General features: G+C 39.5%; 1 protein-coding gene across 1 annotated transcript in view; it reads right to left on the bottom strand.

Annotated features, from left to right (window-relative positions):
• The window catches only part of LOC131217235 (ATP-dependent Clp protease proteolytic subunit 5, chloroplastic), a 36055-nt gene extending 23281 nt beyond the window's left edge, over positions 1-12774 (bottom strand). Inside the window, exons 1-4 of the mRNA XM_058212089.1 lie at positions 12600-12774; positions 9492-9599; positions 9297-9414; positions 9107-9199 (exon numbers count right to left, since the gene is read on the bottom strand). Coding sequence (XP_058068072.1) covers positions 9107-9199; positions 9297-9414; positions 9492-9599; positions 12600-12730 — 450 coding nt within the window. The 5' untranslated portion in view covers positions 12731-12774. The remainder of the gene's footprint in view (positions 1-9106; positions 9200-9296; positions 9415-9491; positions 9600-12599) is intronic.
• Between the last annotated feature and the right edge of the window lie 8148 nt (positions 12775-20922).

The following is a 20922-nucleotide window of genomic DNA, read 5'->3' as shown; positions in this document are numbered from 1 at the left end:
GGAGCGGGGTAGGGAGGGGATGTAGGAGGGGATGAAAAGGTCTGGTTTTCGGAGAGTCTACTATCGGTGTCTTCAGCTCTGAATGTATCTTCTCCCATGGCAAAGGAAAAATGAGATGTCGGGATTTCTAAGGGCGGAGATTGTCTGATGAGGTTGAAAAGGTTATCAGGAAGGGAAGTACATTTCTGAATGGGGTGGGATACAGGTAGCAGGCTTTCAAAGGCGATAATAAGCTTAAGGCGATGTTGGACCCAAGTAGGATCTGGACTCGGTAAGCGAAGATGTGTAGTGTTCCTTTGGTAATCCACATGTCGAAAGGAGACTTCATTTTCCGAAAGGCTTGCCCCATGTCGAGTCCCCAGCGAGGTGAAGTCATCGGGCCTCGAACGTCTCGGAGAGGAGTAATGAGGGGGTTGGCCTGTCGAGTTGAGAGTCAGCCACGTGTCCACTTTCGCCGTCCTTTCTGAGAGAAAGCATGCTTCGCATAGCTGCGGGATGGTAAGAGTGCCACACGTTGCCTTCTCCGTCCAGGAGGGGTGAAGAGACTTACCTCAGGAGTCAGCGGCTTTAGGACGCGACGGCGGACGAGCTGTGATTGAGCCACGTGTCCTCTCTAAGGCTTGGATGGGCGCTTGATCATTGAAGGGGCATTCGTCTCTGTCAGCAGCTACTGACAGCGTCCCGCTGGAGCATGGAGGCCTGAGATCATCAGCGCCCTCCATGTTACGATCGATTGCGTGATCTTCACGCCATCTGGCTACCCGATGGTAAGGTAGGTCAGCAGAGCACTGATCCTTGCTGCCCTTCTGGGAAAGTACTCTTGCATCACATTTGAATCGTGCTCCTTCTTCCACATCCTCGTCAACTCCACTATCGGAATCTGCCTTTGCCTCGTCTCTGGATCTCCAGAGGTCCCACCATCTGGGGATCGGGTTATCCTTACGCTCCATTTTAACCGGGAGGGAGATGCAGTGATCTTCAGTCTGGATCTGAATGAAGGGCGGTATAAACGCCCCCTTCTTCCTACGGACCATCACCCTCAGAACCCCCATCTCCTCACCCGATAGAGATTTGGGATCCACCTGTATGAGGGTTCCGAGACGGGAGGCGATTGAGAGGAAGAAACCTTCGTTCCATAGTTTTAAGGGAACCGACTAGATCAACATCCAAACCTCTTCGTAACCGAAAAGGGAGAATTCTTCCCAGCTCTGGATAGAAACTATCGGATTTTCCTTAAATAACACACCTGCCATGATTAAGAGGTCTATGTAGCAGTTAGGCTTTAGCTTAATCCACAGCTCGTTGAAACCTAACGGTTTGATCGAGTAAGGAGTTTCTGGAATGCTGCAACACTCATCTAGCCACCAGATGACTTGGGACAGGGAGAAACCATCCTTGGTGATAGCAATCGCCGAGTTAATAAGGTCTTTTTTGGCTCTCGCAATAGATAGAGATTCGAGGGTGGAATTTCATTCACAAGGATCAAAACCTTCTTATGACTATTGTAGAGAAATGAGTAGGTGTGGGGTATTATCCATCATGTTGCACTTTCCTATCAAACAACCATGGTCTACAAAGCAAACAGCTAACTTCATGGGCATGATGTCACAACAAGCAGAATCTTCACAACATTTACTGACTGAAAAAGTAACCAAGCAGCAACTATTTACCGGAATGGAAGGGTCATTTACCCACACAACTCCATAAGGCCTTGAATGCTTCTCCACCTTAAGCTGAAGCTTGTCCACAAGCTCTTGCGATGCCACGTTCATGTTGGTTCCACCATTGACAATAATTGTACATAAGCGACTAAGAAATGACACGTAGTATAGAAAGATCTTGGTGTGTCGCCATTCCTCCATGCCTTCTTTTGGGGTTGCTAACAGACATCTAACAACAAGAGCCCGTCCTTCATTCGATGGTGCGATACGATAGAACCTCAAGCCAGCACGAGGCTGATATGGTTGCCAGGAGGTTCGGTGAAACCCAAAAAAGGGGATTTGATTTTGAGAATCATTCGATGGCACAATATGACGGAATGGGGTGTTAGGAAGGGAAGGTGGATTTGCATATTCAACTTACCTTTGGTTGTGGGGGATGCAGAAATGATCTTGGAGGTGGGGGAATGTATTGGTGCGGCAATGGAGATCAACTCACAATCATTTTCCATGGCAATTGTTGAATAAGCAAGGGTGAAGATTCACGATCTTCAAATGTGTGAAGGGAGGAAGACAATAAAGCTATGGATGGACAATTCTTTTGTGCTGATTGAGCTCAAAGTCGAGACAAGACTGAGCTGTGAGGTGCCAGGAAAAGCTTCAAGTGGAGACACAAGGGTGGTCGTTGGAGGGAAAAGAGAAACCATGTCTTCTTGGGAAAATACACAAGGGAAAGAGAGTTAATAGAGGGGAAGGGGGTGGGTGGGATCTACACGTCAATCAGGAAGCTCGTAGAGAAGGAGCACACACAAGGATGTCCTACTGAACACAGCAAGAAGGGATGGACAATTGGGGCTGATACAATACGGGGAGGGTATGGTGATGTCGGCTGATGGGGATTTCGAATTTCAGAATCCCTCCCTGCATTTTCACATGATGTGAATAGCTGTGTTGAGATGAGCAGGCCATGTGCCCTCTTTGGTGCGAAAGCCAAAGTGGTCGGGACATGGTGTGAGGGTGTGGCGTGTAAATTCATCAACATGTGTCAGTGCAAGACGATCCAGATAGCATTGGCATGTGGCAAGTTGATCTGATTAGAAAGGGAATGATTGAAAGGTATGAGGCCATATCATCAAGGGAAGATATTGACCATGACAGTAATACTTATGTTGAGTTAATTTGGACTGGGTTGGAATGGGAGTTGGGCGATGGCCCTTCTCTATCGTTCTCAGCTGAGAAGGTGGATAATAGGCTTGGGCCGCGTCAAAACAGGCTTGTTAAGTTTAGTCCTCTTCAAAAAGAAAACAGGATTGCACCGACTGTTACTTTGAAGGCACCCAACAACCAGAGTCCAAAAAAGAAGAATTGCGTTTTTACAAGGTTGATGCAAATGGAGATAAAAGGTGCAGCAGAATACGCGGAGTGAAGTAAAGAAGTCATAATAGAGGTCGCCCCGATTGGTATCCAAAGTCCCTACCCGGCTCTATTCCAGAATCAAAGAGGGTAGACAACTAGACATGCAAATTGTATGCCCCACCACTCCGGATACATTGAGCCTAGTATCATTCTTCGGTGGGCAAGGGGGTACAATCCAGGACAAGGAAGAAACTAAGGAATGGATCCAAGACATAATGTAAACGTGGAGAGGGAGAGAGGAAAACTTGGAAGCACACTTATCATAATGAAAGAAAGGAATAGAATCTTTAAAGAATCATAGGGGTCAGGTATAGGCAAGAAAGGTAAAAGGGCAAGAGGGAGCTGATAAACCTGAATGCTTCAGTGATTATGAATCCAGACTAAGCAATCCAATAAAAAGGAGGGGAGATCACGAGCAAATTGATGATGGCGAAGTCATCAAGTGGCAGATTAATGGTGGCAGGGTCATCAAGTAGCAGATAGGGAGTGGATCAGGGCTAGGGGTAAAAATCAGTTTGCAATGAAAATGTTGTCTTGGAACGTTAGGGGGATTGGGCCGAGGAAGAGAAGCCCCATAAAACAGGTCTACAAGTTACAGAAGGTTCAAATTGCGGCTTTCCAGGAAACCAGAAGGAGCATTGTTGATTTGGCTTTGGTCAAATCAGTATGGAGAGGTGGCAGATGTGACTGGGTCAGAAAGGACGCTATAAGTGCTTCAGGGGGTATTCTGATAGTTTGGGATTCTGCTCAGCAGTTGATAGAACTTAGAAGACAATCAAGTAAAGGATTTCTATTTCAATTCTCTTAAGATGGGTAGGAAAAGGATTCCGATGGGTTTTCACCCTAGTATATGGCCCAAATGACCCGAGCATAAGGCAACATCTGTGGATCGAGCTCAGGAATGTTAGGAGTAGTTGGAATTATCCATGATGTGTGGACGGGGGATTCAACACAGTCAGGTATCCATATGAAAAGTTGGATGGCTCCTATTCCACAAGAAATAAGAGGGAATTTTCAGCTTGGGAGGAAGAGAACCAACTCATAGATTTTTCTTGTCGGTTGCAAATTCACTTGGTTGAATCTCCTGGAAACGACTACTCTGTCTCACCTAGATCGCTTTTGCACCTCATCTTGTCAATAAAAAAGGTTTAGTGCATGCAATTTCTGCTTATACTCCCAATTATTTTAGAAACCAGCGAGGAGTCAAGGGGGCCAAAACCTTTCAGATTTGAGCTTTCTTGGCTAGAAGCCAGTGAATTTATTCCAATGGTGAAAGATTCGTAGACTGGATTCCAAATAGAAGGGTGGGCCGGTCCTAGCTAAAGTCCTTACTTCCAGTCTCTGCAAAGTTCTGAGTAGCATCATCTCAGAATCTGAAGGGGCCTTTTCTGTATGGAAGGCAAATTTTGGATGGTGCTTTGATCGCTCATGAATGTATTGATTCGAGATAAAAAGAACGAAGGGACTCAGTATATGATGGATCACATGGGCATCAAGTCCAAGTGGTGTAGATGGGTTTGGGAATGCATTATTCCAGCACACTTTTCGGTTTTGGTGAATGAATTCTCCAAAGGCCTTTTTAGAAGTTAGAGAGGCTTGAAGCAAGGAGACCCCTTTATCCCCGTTCCTCTTTGTGATCGTCACAAAAGCTCTCAGTAGAATGATTAAGGGGGCTAATAATCACAGCTTGACAAGGGTATTCGAAGTTGGGCAAGAGAGTATATGTATTTCTCATTTACAGTTTGTTGATGACACCATTCTGTTTTGTGATGCAGATTAGGGGCAAGTTGACAATCTAAGGAAAGTTCCCCGATGCTTCGAGATGGCCTTTAGGCTAAAAATTAATATTCATAAAAGCAAGCTGCTACATATCTGAATGAATGAGGAAGACGTGAAGTCTTTAGCCCTTGGGTTCAGTTGCAAACTGGGAAGCCTCACATCGACGTACTTGGACCTCCCTTTGTGCATTGGCAGGCCAACCAGGCGCTTATTGGATGCAATGGTGGAAAGAATGGAGCAGAAACTGTATAAGTGGAAAGGTAGGCATCTTTTGTTAGGTGGAAGACTTACACCCATCAAAGCAGCGGTCGCCAGTATGCCGATCTACTTAGTATTTGTTTCAGTGCCCGTCAAGAGTTGTAGCAAAATTGGAAAAGATCCAAAAGGATTTCTTATGGCAAGGTTCTGAAACAAAGAGCAATTCCATTGGGATGAAGTATGCAAACCTAAAGAGGATGGCAGTCTAAGTATTAGAAACTTGAAGGTGCATGATTTGGCTTTGTTAGGAAAATGGCTCTAAAGATTTGGAGATGAGGAAGGTTTTTTATGGAACAAAGTCGTTAGCAGTAAATATGGTGTTGATGAAGTGGGGTGAAGCCCATAGCTATCATTGAGATATGAGCTTAGGGCTTTGGAAATTGGTGTTGAAAATGGTGCCTTCTTTCGATAGGGAGATTTCATTAAGAACCAAGGAGGGAACCAAAGTGAGGTTCTACTTAATCGTTTGTGTGGGGATGCCCCCTGTTAACTCTCTTTCCGAGGCTATGCATGGCAACATCTGAGTGAGAAAGCTCCACTTCTTCTTTCACATTTGGCTCAAATGAGGGCATTGTGTGGGCTCCAACTTTTTGGAGGAATTTATCCAATGAAGAGATTGAAGAACATATTTGCCTCATGAGTCTTATTCAGCAACGCAGAATAGTGCAGTTGGACCGGCATTCTTGGGTGTGGAAAGCAAATTCAATAGGATTCTTCTCCATGAAGTCCTTCTACTTGGCCCTTATTGGAGGTGGTTGCATTCTCCCCAAGAATCCCGTTAGTCGCATCTGGAAATACAAGTACCCGCCTCAGACTCTCACTTTCTCATGGTTGGTGGGTAAAAGGAAGATCTTGACTATTGACAACCTAAGGAAGAGAGGTACATGCATCACGAATGGGAGCATAATGTGCTTGAGAAAGGCAGAACAGTGGATCACTCATTCATTAATTGCTCATTTGTATATAACATATGGGAGAAGATCTATCTCTTTTTAGGGTCTCATGGTCAATGCTACAATCTATGGGAGAGCTTATGGAGGTTTGGCATGGAGGGTAGAAAGGGTAATAAAAGAATCGTGGAGCTTTTGTGGATGGTTATCGTGGCAGTATTGTGGGAAGTGTAGGCTAAGCAAAATAACTGGACCTTTCGCAACAAGACGAGTCACCCTAATGTTGTCTTTCTTAGGGTTAGACATGGGATATCTGAATGGGTGAATATATTTCAGGCAAGGTATTCAATAACGGTAACGATGGCTGTAAAGACCAGCCTTATGGTCATAACAATCGATTTTTTAAAAAAGGAAAAATGTATCAGCCGTGTATCAGCCCATTACTAGCCATTTGTTTTTCAAATTAGCGGTTACGGCCCCGTATTAAGGGTCAACACCGTTAACGTTACGTAACAGCCGTTATGACCGCATCGTAACCATTTCTAATACCATGATTTCGTGTTGGGGTTTTGTATTAAGGGATTGATTTGAGGGTTTGGTCGGACTTTTCGTCTTTGTATTCGGGATGATCAATGATGCCATGTCACACTCTTTCTTGGTTTAATAAAATATTGCATTATCCTATTAAAAAGAAAGAAAGAAAGAAAAATGCCCATCCTTCATTTGGTCCTACAAGATCATCATCATCACACTCTTCGTAAACATCAGCGGCTTCCTCTTATAGCCAAGTAGAGATCCTCTCAACTTGTCGTGACAATTAAGTCATCTATCACATTGACTCCATAATAAACTCATCCCTTTGACCATTCGAAGTCTTACATGTGTATGATCTACCATAACAAGTCAGCATAATGTCACAAACTTCTCAAAGACCCGAAAAACTTGCTCCAATACCAAAAATTGATGCAGGTCAAATTAAGGGAGTATTGAAGTTTTAGGTTACAGATTAGATAGAGTTTATGACTGGTTGAACAAAAGTGAAGAGATAATTATGTGATGGTCGATAGATCAGGAAATTAAAGAAAATATGAGGGTAATAAAGAAGGGTAATTGTCTGAGTTATGCAGCCTAAACTAAGGTCTCATTTAGACTCATTATTAAAGATTGGAGTCACACCAACCATTCAGAGACGTTGCACGGAATTGATAGTCACACTAACATGGAAGCAAGTGCTAGAAATTTTTGTTTTCATTCGTTCATGCTCGAAATAAAACTGGTACATGGCTTTTTATGGAAGAGGGGACTTGCTCAAGAAGCTTATAAACATGTAATCATCAAATTAGGAAATCAACTACTTTATATCTACTATATAATAAATTCATCTTCTTAATCCTATCCCACTTTATTGTTAGAAAACTACCTTCATAAATTCCCATGCATTTCACCTTTCTCACGCCAAAACCCTCATCAATAACACTTACGTATCTTGTAGTTCCTAGGCGATAGGGCTGCATGCAAGTAATGGACCTAGGTCTAGCTCTTGGGCTCCGGTTTGTGCTTGAGCCTGGGCCAAGGCTTGGACCTCTTGCCATCACCATCCTTAAGAAATTTTGTGCCAAGGTAATGATACAAATCACTTTTGAGGAATCTCCAAGCCATCAATTTTAACTGAAGCCTCACCTCTAAAATTCTTTCTAATGAAGTTGCATTAAAAAATTGTCTCGTTTTGACTAATTTCCAAGCCTTTGGACCATAAAGCCTTCCTTCAAAACTCCAATTTAGCATATGTCCCTCTAGAGTCTCATCATCTAACAGAAATCACTTGCAAACAACATCAACCAAGAGATCTCATCTAGATCCTAGCTGTAAACCCTAAACATAGAAAACAAAATATCACTTGAGAAATAAAGAATTTAAAATGCCAGTAATTTATAACACAAATCACCAAAGAACAACATAAACCGAGAGATCTCATCTAGACCCTAACCCTAAACCCTAAACATAGAAAATAAAATATCAACCGAGAAGTAAAGAAAGAATTTAAAATGACAATGTATTGCTCTTCACTAAAATTGGATGATGCCAAAGATAAAACGACATTTATATAATCTATTAATAGTCATAATCCAAACACTACATACAAATTAAACAAAAATAATAAATTTGATAAATACAAACTTTGGAATCCATAAAACCTCATTGTGTTGGGATTAGTGAGAAGGACACAGAAATTTTTTTACATCAGTTGCCTACCAGACACGACACTCCTTTATCTGGGCTTGGGACCAACAATGAGAGTGCAAAAACTCAAACAAGTGGAGTTCATAATCCATAAAACCTGTTTTTATTTTTGGATTCACTAAATAAGATAATCAGTACTAGTGTTGAATTCTGACACGTAAGACTTATACGAATGCAACTTGGATATGTACAATTCAGTTTCTTGCAGAAAACTTGGGAGTTTTTCTCAACTAAGACATGAATTGATTGAAACAGTTGTCAAAAGCCTCTAGAGAGGAGGCATCTTAAGATTCAAAGTAGTTGTGTGAGTGGAAAGCTCTGATTGATTATAATACTGATTGCTCAATGAGTTGCACGCAAATGGCTGGGGGCAGCAATGACACCCAAATACAAATATATACAGCTATATAAAGGCCAGCCTGACGAGTTCATATCTGCGCCCAAACCAAACCCAGGCCTGGTCTGTGACACATGTTTACAAGTTTGCCTTTGTATGCGTGCTTGGTATGACATCTTTCACATAAATATTTAAAGAACCCATGGTCCATTGAAACACATTCCATGCTCATCAAAAGTGCATATGAATTATGATACACATGAAGAACTTTCCAGTCACAAACACATGTTCCAACAAAATCCAATTAAATCACATTGCTATGCTCATACAAAAATGTGTATGATACACCACGTGAAGAACTTCCCAGTCACAAAGATGCTTGATACCAATCAATTGAACCAAACACATATCCCGGTATCATAGACAGAATTCTCAAACCGTATTTCACAGTACTAAATAACAATCCTACTCAACTACTGATCCAATTAAGCTTCTGTCGAAATAACGTATAAAGGAATACAACAGACCTTGTTTGGATCAATAGCATCCAGATACAGAAGCTGAGCGACGATAATGTTCGCCATATCATCATCGACAGCTCCACCACAACGTATTATCCGCTACAATCCAAACCACATCAAGTTTTTAAAAATTTCTGAAAAGAAGAAGAAGATTGGGTTCAATAAAAAGAGAATACCAAACCATAACAATGCTTACATGCTGAAAGAGCTGGCTGATAACACTCTGGAATCGCTCTTGTACCATTGGAGGTGGGCCTTGACCACCTTGGGCATTGACCGGGAAGTATGGAGAAGAAGGCAGTTCCAAGTCTTCTCTAATAACGAATAAAGATATTAACTCCATTGATAAAAAGGCGAAGAACAGAGAATAAGAAAATGTGAAGAAATCTACCTTATCGACCAGATCCCTCTTCGAAGGGGGTGATGTGAAGTTTGGAATCCAGAATAGACAGCCTTTGGAGAGATCAAGCATCTTCTTCGGTTTGAAAGTTGAAAATTCCTGGATTTCAAATAAAATAAATGGAAAATTTGTACTCGAATGGGGAAAAAAGAGAGGAGGGGGGGTTAGGGGGGGAGAGAGAGGTTGGGAAGGGGGAGAGGTTTTGAGAGGAATTACACAATGCATGGTCCGGCCTGTATCTTTGGACACCATACATGACCCACAAAATAGATACTTCAAAAGAGAAAACAGTGGTCCACTATAAATTGGGAAAGGTCATATGATTGATTTTCCAAGGTAGGAAACCTTTCAGGAAATCTACATCTATGATAGGACTTAACAGACCAATGGCCTGGAATACAAAATCATGAGCTCAACTCATCAAAGGCTGAAAATATATATATTTTTTTTAAAAAAAATGCAATCTACAAAGATGCGGACCAAGATTATCATATAATTTCTCTTCAAAGGAGAAAATTTTCACATAGACTGCTGTATTTGACTTCTATTTTGGACCGAATTTGGGGGATTTTTCAGCCAAATCCATCCACCATATGTTCATTCAAATCAGTGATAAGGATTCAAAAGAGCTTTACATGCCCAAAATGGCACAACAGGATACCATTTGCATACAGGAAAAATAGCACAACAGGATACCATTCATGATTACGCCATGAGACAATGCGTCCTCTACAGCAATTTGCACATGAAAAGACTTAAAATATTTGTTTGCCAGCATGGATCAAGTCCACCATGGTTTTTTAACTCGGGGGCCATTTGGAATGGAGTAAATGGAAGTAAATGGCATTTGAGGTGTGTTTGGATGGGAGTAAATGCAGGGAAATGAAATGAAATGGGAGTAAATAGGGCTGTAAATGAAATCCTCTTTTTGAGAGAGGATTTGGAAGTAAATGGGGTTACATGACTTTTTGAGTTCCTTTGGAGAGTCGCACAAGTAAACAAATGTGTCGCTACATGCATGTCTACCATACACACAGCACATTAAAGATACTCTAAAACAATCCAATTATCAGCTAAATCACTAAAATCACACAAATAGAATGATCCGAACGGTCTAAAGGTTGGCCATCTAAATGGACGGTTAAAAAAACATTGGCAAGTTGCTTGTTTGTGATCCTTACATTTGACGCCCACCCGAAGCTCGAAACTTCCTCATTTTTGGCAAAAATACATATTTCAATGGGTTTATTACAGTCATTCTGTTAAATATCACACATGTACACTAATTTGGGATATCATATGTGTTCTTGTGAATATCTTGAAATTTTCTGATGCATTCTAATTCCTCCCATTTACTCCAATTCAAATTGAATATTTGGATTTCAAATGCATTTCATTAACTCCCATCCAAACACAACTAAGTAAGCTACTTACTCCCAGTTCATTTACCTCCAACTCCATTTCCCATTTACCTCCATTTAAAAGCTCCCAAACAAGTCCTCAAACGAGTCCCATGTGAATCGTCTGAGTTGACTCAGACTCAGTCAGACCTGATCCAGTTTGCGCCATGAGTCACACCCGACTCAGGTGAGTCATGACTCAACTCGTGATCGAACGAATTAGTCCAAGTCACCGAGTCTTTTAACCATGAAGTCCACTCACTAGGATGACTACCAACCCCCTATCCAACAATTCAGGCCCATCCACTCATCAAGAAAGCGCAACATATGTACAAACATGAATGATATCACAAGGACCATCAGCATCATCTACGACTTGTCTCAATTAAATGGGGATGGCCATACGAATATTGTTTTGCCATTCCACTCTATCAAGGGCCACCTTTAGTTAGACCACATGTCATCAAGTCTTTTCTTACAACTTCTATCCACATCCCTTTGGGCCATCCACTTGCCCTTTTAGAGCCTTCAACTTGTACCAACTCACTCTTAACCAGCGCAATTTTTAGTCACCGTTACACATGACATAACAATAGTCAACTTTCCCTCATCTTATTATCTATTTATGCTACTCTAAATTCCTCAAATGCATTCATTTCTAATTCTATCCTTCCTCATTTTGCCACTCATCCATCCCAACATCCTCATTTCAGCTACACCCATCCTATTAACATGTTGAAAGTTTTGGCATAAGTTTGACTCCGTGCACCAACCTGATGCAATCCTCCTCTATCAAGCTAGGGACCAACAATGAGAGCATAAAACTCCCATAGGCGCACTATAATAGATTATTATGTATGTTTATCACAATCAAGCAATATCTAATAGTCTATTAGATAGGTTGATTACAATCAAGGCATTGGTTATCTAAAGGACCAATGTCTATAGTCATAGCCCGATGAGCTGAATGATTCAACATTCACAATTTTTTAGTAAAACCTTGAAAATGGAAAATGATTCCTCGATTGATATTTTTTCTTTTAAGCAACCCACCACGGGCATCTAATTCGTGATATTAATGATAAGTCGAGCTCATGTTTAAAAGACTTGGTCAGGGCCTCGCCCGAGTCAGGCCTGAATCGGCCTGACTCGCACGGGGTGACTCGCGGTGTCAAACCGGTCCGGGTCCTACTGAGTCGTCCGAGTCTTAAAACCACGGCTGGCACTATATCAGTTATAGACCTTCATCGCCAAATATCTGAAACATGGAAGGCATAGGCGTTGATAGGATAACCGAAAACTGCACCTAGTGGGCCCCATGCACATGCCGTAGTTTCTTGAAAATCACATCCAACGGATGCTTCTATACATCGGTTTATCCCATTGAACTCATTTTCATCTAGACCATCCATTTCAGCACAGTTTAAGAACTCGAAGACTCGACTCAGCTCAAAATCTAGCCGAGTCAAGCCAACTCGAAGACTCGGGCGATTCGCCTTGGCAACTCGATACGATAAACTCGAAATTTTTTAAAAAAATATATACAAAAATCATTTTTAATTGGAGATTCGAGAAATTTTCAGGAATTTGGTAAAAGATTTTGGGAAAATGATGCTCACTGTAGAAAATGGTAAGATTGATAAGAAAGGGAATGACATATCAACATCATCAAAGAGAAATCAAGGAAGAGAAATTCTACCTTTTGGAGGTGATGACGGTGATGGTTTCGGGGCTTGATCTCGTTAAGAGGGAGGTGGTCGTCTGATTTCTTAAATGTAGTGGGCCAGGTTGATGAACGGCTGCAAAAGACGAGAGAGCCGCCATCGTCATGAGAGAGAGTGTGAGAGGGAGAGGGAGGGGGCGTGGGTGAGGAAGGGAAGAGGATAGATAGAAAGGGGAATTATTTCCTACTCTGGCTGCGTACGACGCTTGATACGCAGGCACTTAGAAATGGTACACGTGGAAGATCTTAACTTAGATCCAAACAGTTAATTGTGTAGATGATTGTATCTAAGTTAAATCTAAACATCATATTGATTACAAAATCCTAACCACTGATGTGTAGACACTTGTTTGATAAATTAAGGTCAATGGATGTTTTTATTTCTAACCGTCCAATGGAAATCTATTAATCTGAGATTCAAATAATCAGAACGATCTTAATTTTTGTTTAGTAATACATCTAACTGAAACCCATAATTTTTACGGTTTATTTAACTTAATCATGTGCCAAGTATTTGGTTTGTAAGTAATTTATAAGTGTCTGCGTATCATCCATCACACTCTGCCGGAGCATCAAATATTTTCTCTGAAAAAAGCTTTGATACTCTGGCAGAGGTACGTGGAGGATGCACATGCAGTTAGAAATTACTTTAAATTACACATGTGGCATAAAATTAAGTCAAAATAAACCATCCAAATTATTACTCAGTTTAGATGTATCAAAAACGAAAAAAAATAAATAAAATTATGCTTATTTTATTGTCTGAATATCAGATTAGACAACATTTATTGGATGGTCAGAAATGAAAAAATAAAATAAAATCTGATGGTCCTACTTGGGCCAACAAGCGTGTTCAGGATTAAGATGCTAGAATTGGTGAACTGATCTGGTTTTGTTACGGTGACTTCCTCAATTTAGTCTGCCTTAGTATCAAGTGTTATATTTGCATTAATGGAAATTAACATCATTATCGTACAAGGATCATATGTCTAGAAATACCATGGTATTTTAACACTTCCATTTCATGTTGGGGATCAAAATTGAAATACAACACATCAAGTGAAACTTGCTATTGGTGGCCTATGAAATTATAATCAAGCCATTAGATTTCACAATTGATGTTGGTCTCCTCAGTGCATAGGCAATTCAATTGTCACACATGAAGGGGACATATGAATGGATGGTGTGGATAAAACACATCCGTTTACATGGGGCCCACAAATATAGTGGGTTTACATGGGGCCCACAAATATAGTGGACTTCAAAATTCGTCAAAAATTCTACTATAATTCCAATTGAGATGGGATGATACGATACCCAAATTAATCCCATCTTTTTTATTATTTCCAAATGCTAGGTAAAATTTATACAAGACGAAATGCAATTCCATGCCACCTTATTACAAAGGGGTTTTTTCCGTACCTAAGGGGTCATTTTCACGGTGGATTGGAGGGGCTTGGAGAGGGTTTCAAATCCCCTTGGTTGTTTGGCAGCATCAAGTAACTGAGGGTTTCAAATCTAGGGGTTTGCAATCCACGGTGAGTGTTACGCCCCAAAATTCGAGTACAGAGTGTGCACCCTCAGACCCGAGTTTCAGTTCATAATTCATACACAAAGTGTACTAATTTAATTTCTTAATCGGTTTAATCAGAGATGATAATTATATTCAATATAAGGTCCACCATAATCTCAATCACACATACATAATACTTAGCACCAATCAACTAAACATATATAAATCTTGACGACCCTTAAAATAAAATGAATCTTAAAATTATTCACTAATTATACCATTATACTATAATGATATTTATTTCATGCTAACATTATTTCAAAGAAATAAATCTAAATAATTACTTAAAGTCTCAAAATAAATACTAGTATGCATTATTAAACTATGCTGACAAAATAAAAACTATAATAAAAAATTGTCTAATGCCGCCACTTCATCTTCAGATAAGTATGCTCATGTTTCAGGTGGGTCGTGTTCAGGTACAGTAGATCCTTTCGGTTCTTGCGTCACATCATCTGCTAATAGCTCCTCTGTATGGTTTTTTCATCAATAAAAATGTAAACTGGCCAAGCTTAGTGATATAACCCAGCATGGTTCATAATCATAGTAATTAAAATAATACATAAATACATGTACAATGATATGAATGTAAAATGATGTATGAATGCATCAGATGGGATGATCGTCCATCTGCTTGGGTTGGAGGTCGTCAACCTGCATCTAACCATTGGGTAGGCTTCCACCTTTTTGTAGGCTTGGGCATAGCCCGCATCTAGTAACGCTCTACCAGGATCGACATTTCTTCCAAAGAGGGCCCCTAGGATCGACCATACATTATGCAATACAATGAATGAGGGATGATATGTAAATGCATATTTTTCATATTTTGCATAGTTGTTTCGATTAAAATATTCACATATAAATTTATCATATAATTATCATATCAAAATATTCAAACCAGTAAATCAATTAAATAATAACAATGATTTATTTTAATTTTAATGAATTATGAGACAAGTTGGGTTACTCACCTGAGTTTGGTAGTATTGACTCTCCAATGTAATTAGGTTGATTTGAATTTCGGGGTTCTATCAATTATATCAACGATATTATTATTCATTTATTTGTATTACATGGTGGAGTCCACTTTTGATTAAGATTCTAAGTGGTCAAATCTAAAATAATCAAATAATTAAAATTACATGTTCATGTAAATTTAATTATCAAGATTAAAATTTTCTTTTTAAGATCCTGAAATTGAATATCAAATAATTAATTGGGGTGACCCACCGGATAATTGGATCATCCAGATTCTTGAGGTATTATCATGTTTTGCCTCTACACATTAGATGGATGGTGTGGATCTAACCACACATATATCGATGGCCCATCTCGACCTTCTACGTTAAGTGATACCAACACTTGCGCAAAAATCTAAGATTAATTCTTTATTAAACACTTTTAGATTTGACTAATGTGGCCTATCTGATTGTTAGATTGATATAAAAATTATGGCCCTTGTATATTTTGGCCTTAAAGATCATATGATCCGTACAGATCTATCTTAGAACAATCAGATTCCATCCATTTAATTTATTTCTAAAATATTACTAATTAGACCGAAATCATAAAAACATCACTTTATTAAAATTGACTCTACACACCTATACAATGATGGTGTGGATGATCTACGCCATTCATTATATAGATCAAGAAGAAATTAACAACATAATAAAAATTTAAAAAGATCTAACGATTAGAACTCACCTGATCGAGCCTTCTTAGAATTTCCTCTTCCTTTTACTTTAGGGCTTCCTATCTCATTTTTTTTAATGCAAAAACCTTCTGTATCTCTTTTTAAAGAAAATTCTTATAGGATAGGATGAGCACATCCTCCCTTATCCTGAATTTAAATTTTATTATGATATTTAATAAAAAATTTATTATTACTATTTCAAGAATTGATCCCTAAACCCCTCTCTCAATTAAGAATTTCGCTACCAACTTAACTGTTGACTTGTTTTTATTTTTTATTTAAAAATAAAATCTTTAAATATTTAATTTAGTTTTTTTTATAATGTACTAAAATTTAGGGTTGTTACAGTGAGAGCTTGGATTAAACTTAAAATCATTTCAATAGTTGCAAGTGTAATATTTATGTCACTGTACACTATCTTTCTATTGGACACATGGCCCACTAATGATAATCAGCATCGTCCAAACATTGTCAAGCACTGTCCAAACATTGTCCATACTAATCAACGATTAAAAATCGTTGATTAGTCATTCAGACATGATCTTGTGCTTGAGGTCCATCCAAGACTTGGAATTTCATCATTTTCAGACAAAGCATATATTTCAGCAGGCTTATCACAACCATAGTATCAAAAATTATATATCTCACTAATTAAGGATATTAAAGTTGATTTAGTAATTAAATTCAAACCATTATAAATATACCATGCATAAGTATTTTTGAATTAAAGTTGATTTACACTCTGGGGTGTCAAACACACCAAGAGGATTGCCAATCCAGGGGTTTCCAATCCTAGGGGTTCCAAATCCATGCTCCCAAACAGCCAAGCCTTATGACATACTCCATGAGTTCGACAGCACAGGTCATCCACTCCATTGAATAAGGAGTGTTCCACTGAGCCATCAGAATTTACTGGACTCTGGCTAGTAGAGTTAGGATTTTTCTGAAGTTTATAACTAATCACATTCGGGGCTGTTTGGATGCAAGTAAAGTTGTGCATTTTGCATGCTATTTGCATCCACAGCATGTAAGTGGGTAGTCGATTTCTCTTTTCAGTTCCTCGATCGAACCCAAGCTCAACTCGACCCAACCCATTCTATTGTAATTGATTGGACCTATCCAGCACAACCACACATGGGTTAATAATGGAGTATGGAGCTAAAGGTACACCCAGCCCAACTCCCTTATAGTGAATATATATGAGCATACACACAAGTGGATGTATCTATATTTACAATCCATAAACTTGTTTCAAGTTTGTGTTGTGTGGGTTAGTTCATCTGGCCCAGCCCATTGATACACTATATGGGCAAGTCGGGTCAGGTACAGTGGGGTTGAACCCAAGCCCAACCCATCTGCTTGGAGGCTACATTTCTAACTTGAACCTGACCCACTGCCTATTTACCTTGGCCCAAACCTGCATCAGAAGCAGGTCAGGCCAGCTGATCCATGGGACACCCATTGCCACCACTAAATTGCACGGGGATAAATCGATTGATTGGGATGTGGTCGTAAGGGTTTTTATGAGACAATCAATAAAGCGATTCATTTTCAATTAGGTTGGACCAACCTACAAAAATGAAACGGTCCATCCGTAACCGGCCATCCAATAATATCGAATAAATCATTTTCTTCTTTTGTAAATCTTGAGGGGTGCATTCCTTCCTCCCCTGCTGGTTTTCTTAGCTTTTGGTTTGCCTCTCTCATCACGCAATTAGAGGATTTCCGATTGATCAAATGGGAGGCTCTGTGTGGTGATGGTGTTGTTAGGAAATTGATCCAAGATTTCGGAATGCACATGCGGGTGGGGTTGGTAGGGATCAACCACATTTTCAAACCCAATCTGACTCGACCGAACCTAATTGGGCTTTTGATGATTATGTATTTACAAACAAAGAGAATTATGGTAAGCTTCACATATACGAGGTGACGCTCCAATCTTCAAAGTTCAACCGAAAATTCAAAGGGTTGATCTTTTTCTTTCTCCAATCTTCAAAACATGATTTATCAAGCTGACTTCAAAATTAGGGCATGTTGGTGTTTCCGTTTCAATGGCCGGATGGGAAGACTTTGGTGTTCATCTCACACCACATCATCCGAACATCATGGAAACCTTGCCATGTGCCACTGGTACTTTTTTTTAAAATAAAAATAAAAATGCAAAACATGCACTAGACCCTTCATCTTGATTTGCTTACACCTCTCATTTTGTGATTTGAAATAGCACATTGTGGCTTGCAACCTGTCATTTTATGATTTGAAATAACACATTGTGGTTGAAGACCTTGGTGTATGAGGATTCCTTGGCATATCTTGCTAATACTATTTCCTCTTCAATCCAAACAGTGGAAAACAATGATTTCTAAGAAACTAATTCTTTTCACATTGATTTTTCATGTCCCAATAATGCATAAAGATAGTAGTTCCTAGACATACCATGTCTATGTGGTGTTTTTTTAAACTCTCTTTTCTTTTTTGGCTTTCCTTTCCATCTCGCTACTTCTCCCACCCACCGACAAACTCGAAGAGGCTAGGTGATTATCATAGGCAAAACTTTGGAATTTTGACAATTGAATTTGAGTTACATTTGAATGATCAAAACCGCTCATCTGATGGGCCTTGCGATCGATATGGATTAGTAAGAATAAATAAAATCTCTTATATTGGAATATTTTAACTGTTCGATCTTTGAACATTTTCCATTGAATGTCGCCGGTTTGTTTTAACATTTTAACGAAAAAAGGGGTTGTTTTTTTTTTTGAGAGAGACCTTTTTTGAATACCCTATCCATAGCAAGGCTAATCATATAGACAGTTTGGATCATTGAAAAAGATTTCATAGCCAATGGCTAAAGTTCAAGCACATGGTACACATCAATAAATTGGTGTATGATATTCCAAACCTCAAAAAGCAGACACTGCTTGCCATGGCTTTGGATAGTTGATGTAAAGACCTATGATATATGTAAATCCCAAGGATAGGAGTATAATAGGCCATCCTTGAGTGGTGAACATGACATGCTTTTGTACTAATGTAGTCCATTTATATATTGCTCGGGTGGTAGACTCTCAGGAGTTTCAACACCCGGTGAAGGGTTCGAGTATCCATAGGTGGTGAAATTCCACTAGTGTGAGTGTGGGGTGTGTGTGCGTGTGTAAAAACAAAATAAAAAATAAAAACTAAATATTGAGCCCTAACATGAATGGTAAGGATGTATAAAAAAATTACACTCATAGGGCATTTCTATCTTAGCGTTTATTACAATGGTTGTAAAAAATAATAATAATTAATGGTTAAAAGAAAAGTGTGGCTAAGATTATCTAAACAGTCTACATGATGCAGCATTCCATGAAACTCGTAAGGTGAACTTTTATCCTAATGAACTTTTACCCTAATCCAAAACTTTAGTGAACCATGGTAAAAGAAAACAATTTCCTCCCTTGATTTGCATCTCTCATTGCTATAGTCTACTTAGAGTTTTGAATCAGGGTGAAAATTGGTTCTTGTAGGTTTCATAGGGTGCTGCATCACATGGACCGTTTGGATTTTGGGCCCACGACACATGTGTAAAAGTGCGTAGGTGCCCAGTTGAGCATGCCTCTCTCTCCCTCTCTCTCTTTGTGCGCATTAATGCCGGCTTACTTAGACAGTAGGTTGAGGGTGGACCCCACTATGATTCCTTTGTGACATCCATTCCAACCAACTATTATCTGCCTTGTTAAAATTCATGCACGGTAATGAAAAATTTATACGTATGTACTATTGATGTGACCACACCACATGAAAATGTAGTTATTGAATGCCCACCATTAAACGAATTTTAAGGGCTACAAAAGTTTTAAAATAAGCTGATATTTGTGTTTCCCTTCATCCAAGTCTGTCTGACATAATCAACAAGTTGGATATCAAATAAGTGTTATAGTGGACCCTAGGAAGTTTTTAATGGTCGGCGTTTAATCACCATTGTTTTCTGTGGTGTGGTCTACCATAGATTGGATCTAACTTATTTTGAGCTCATGTTATAAAATGAGCTAGCAAAGTGGATAGACTTAGATAAAACACATGGATCATTGTGTGAGCCACGAGCACAACCAATAACAAGGTCCGTATTGGTGAAATTGGATTGCATACTGAGTTACTCAGTACACTCTTATTTTACTAAGTAAACTCATTTGGGACCACCTTGAATGTATGTGGTCTATTCATGCCGTCCATCCATTTTTTCATCTAATTTAAGGGGTTGAGCCCAAAATTGAAGCATATCCAAAGATCAAGTGGATCATACCACAGGAAACGGTGGGGATAATGATTTCCACTGTTGAAACCTTTCTAGATCTCACAATGATGTTTATTTGTCATCCAACTTGATAGTAAGATCTTAAAGACATGGATGAAGGGAAAAAAACAATTATAAGCTTGATCCAAAACTTACGTGGCCCTTTACAATTTTTATTGGTAGACGTTCACATGCATAATGGAATCTACGTCCTGCTAGTCCTGCCATCCTATGCCAATGAGATGTGTTGGGGATGCCCACCTCGATGTGTATGTGAAATCCACTCCAGCCATGAGGTGGGTGATAAAAAATTATCAGTAGGGATCAAACATTAGCATGATCCTTAATTTAGGTAGGGCACATTAATGGAAATAGTGTGGGAGGATGCTTACCATCCAAATTAATTCACTTGTTGTAGCCCACATAAATTATATATTTGCCTAATTTTTTATAACCATGCATGGATATTCATGAGATAAGTAATGGTTGGAGTGCATCACGGTGGGGCCCTTTAAAAATTCAACGGTAAGTATGTCCTTCTCTCACTTTTTCCTTTATTGTGGCCCACCTAAATCATGACTCTAACTGGGTTTTGAATTATGTGGCTAAATTTTCATCACAGACCTTATGGTCATAGTGGATTTCACGAAATTACTGTGTTGGGCCCACCCCTAACCTACAAGCTAGTAAGCTGGCCACGATATGCATGAAGTCTCTTACGGCTTATGTGAATGCCTTAGTGCGCACGAAATCT

The sequence above is a fragment of the Magnolia sinica genome, chromosome 10 (genome assembly GCF_029962835.1).
Source record: "Magnolia sinica isolate HGM2019 chromosome 10, MsV1, whole genome shotgun sequence".
In the NCBI taxonomy this organism is placed as follows: domain Eukaryota; kingdom Viridiplantae; phylum Streptophyta; class Magnoliopsida; order Magnoliales; family Magnoliaceae; genus Magnolia; species Magnolia sinica.
This window is presented reverse-complemented; position numbering and strand designations above follow the sequence as displayed.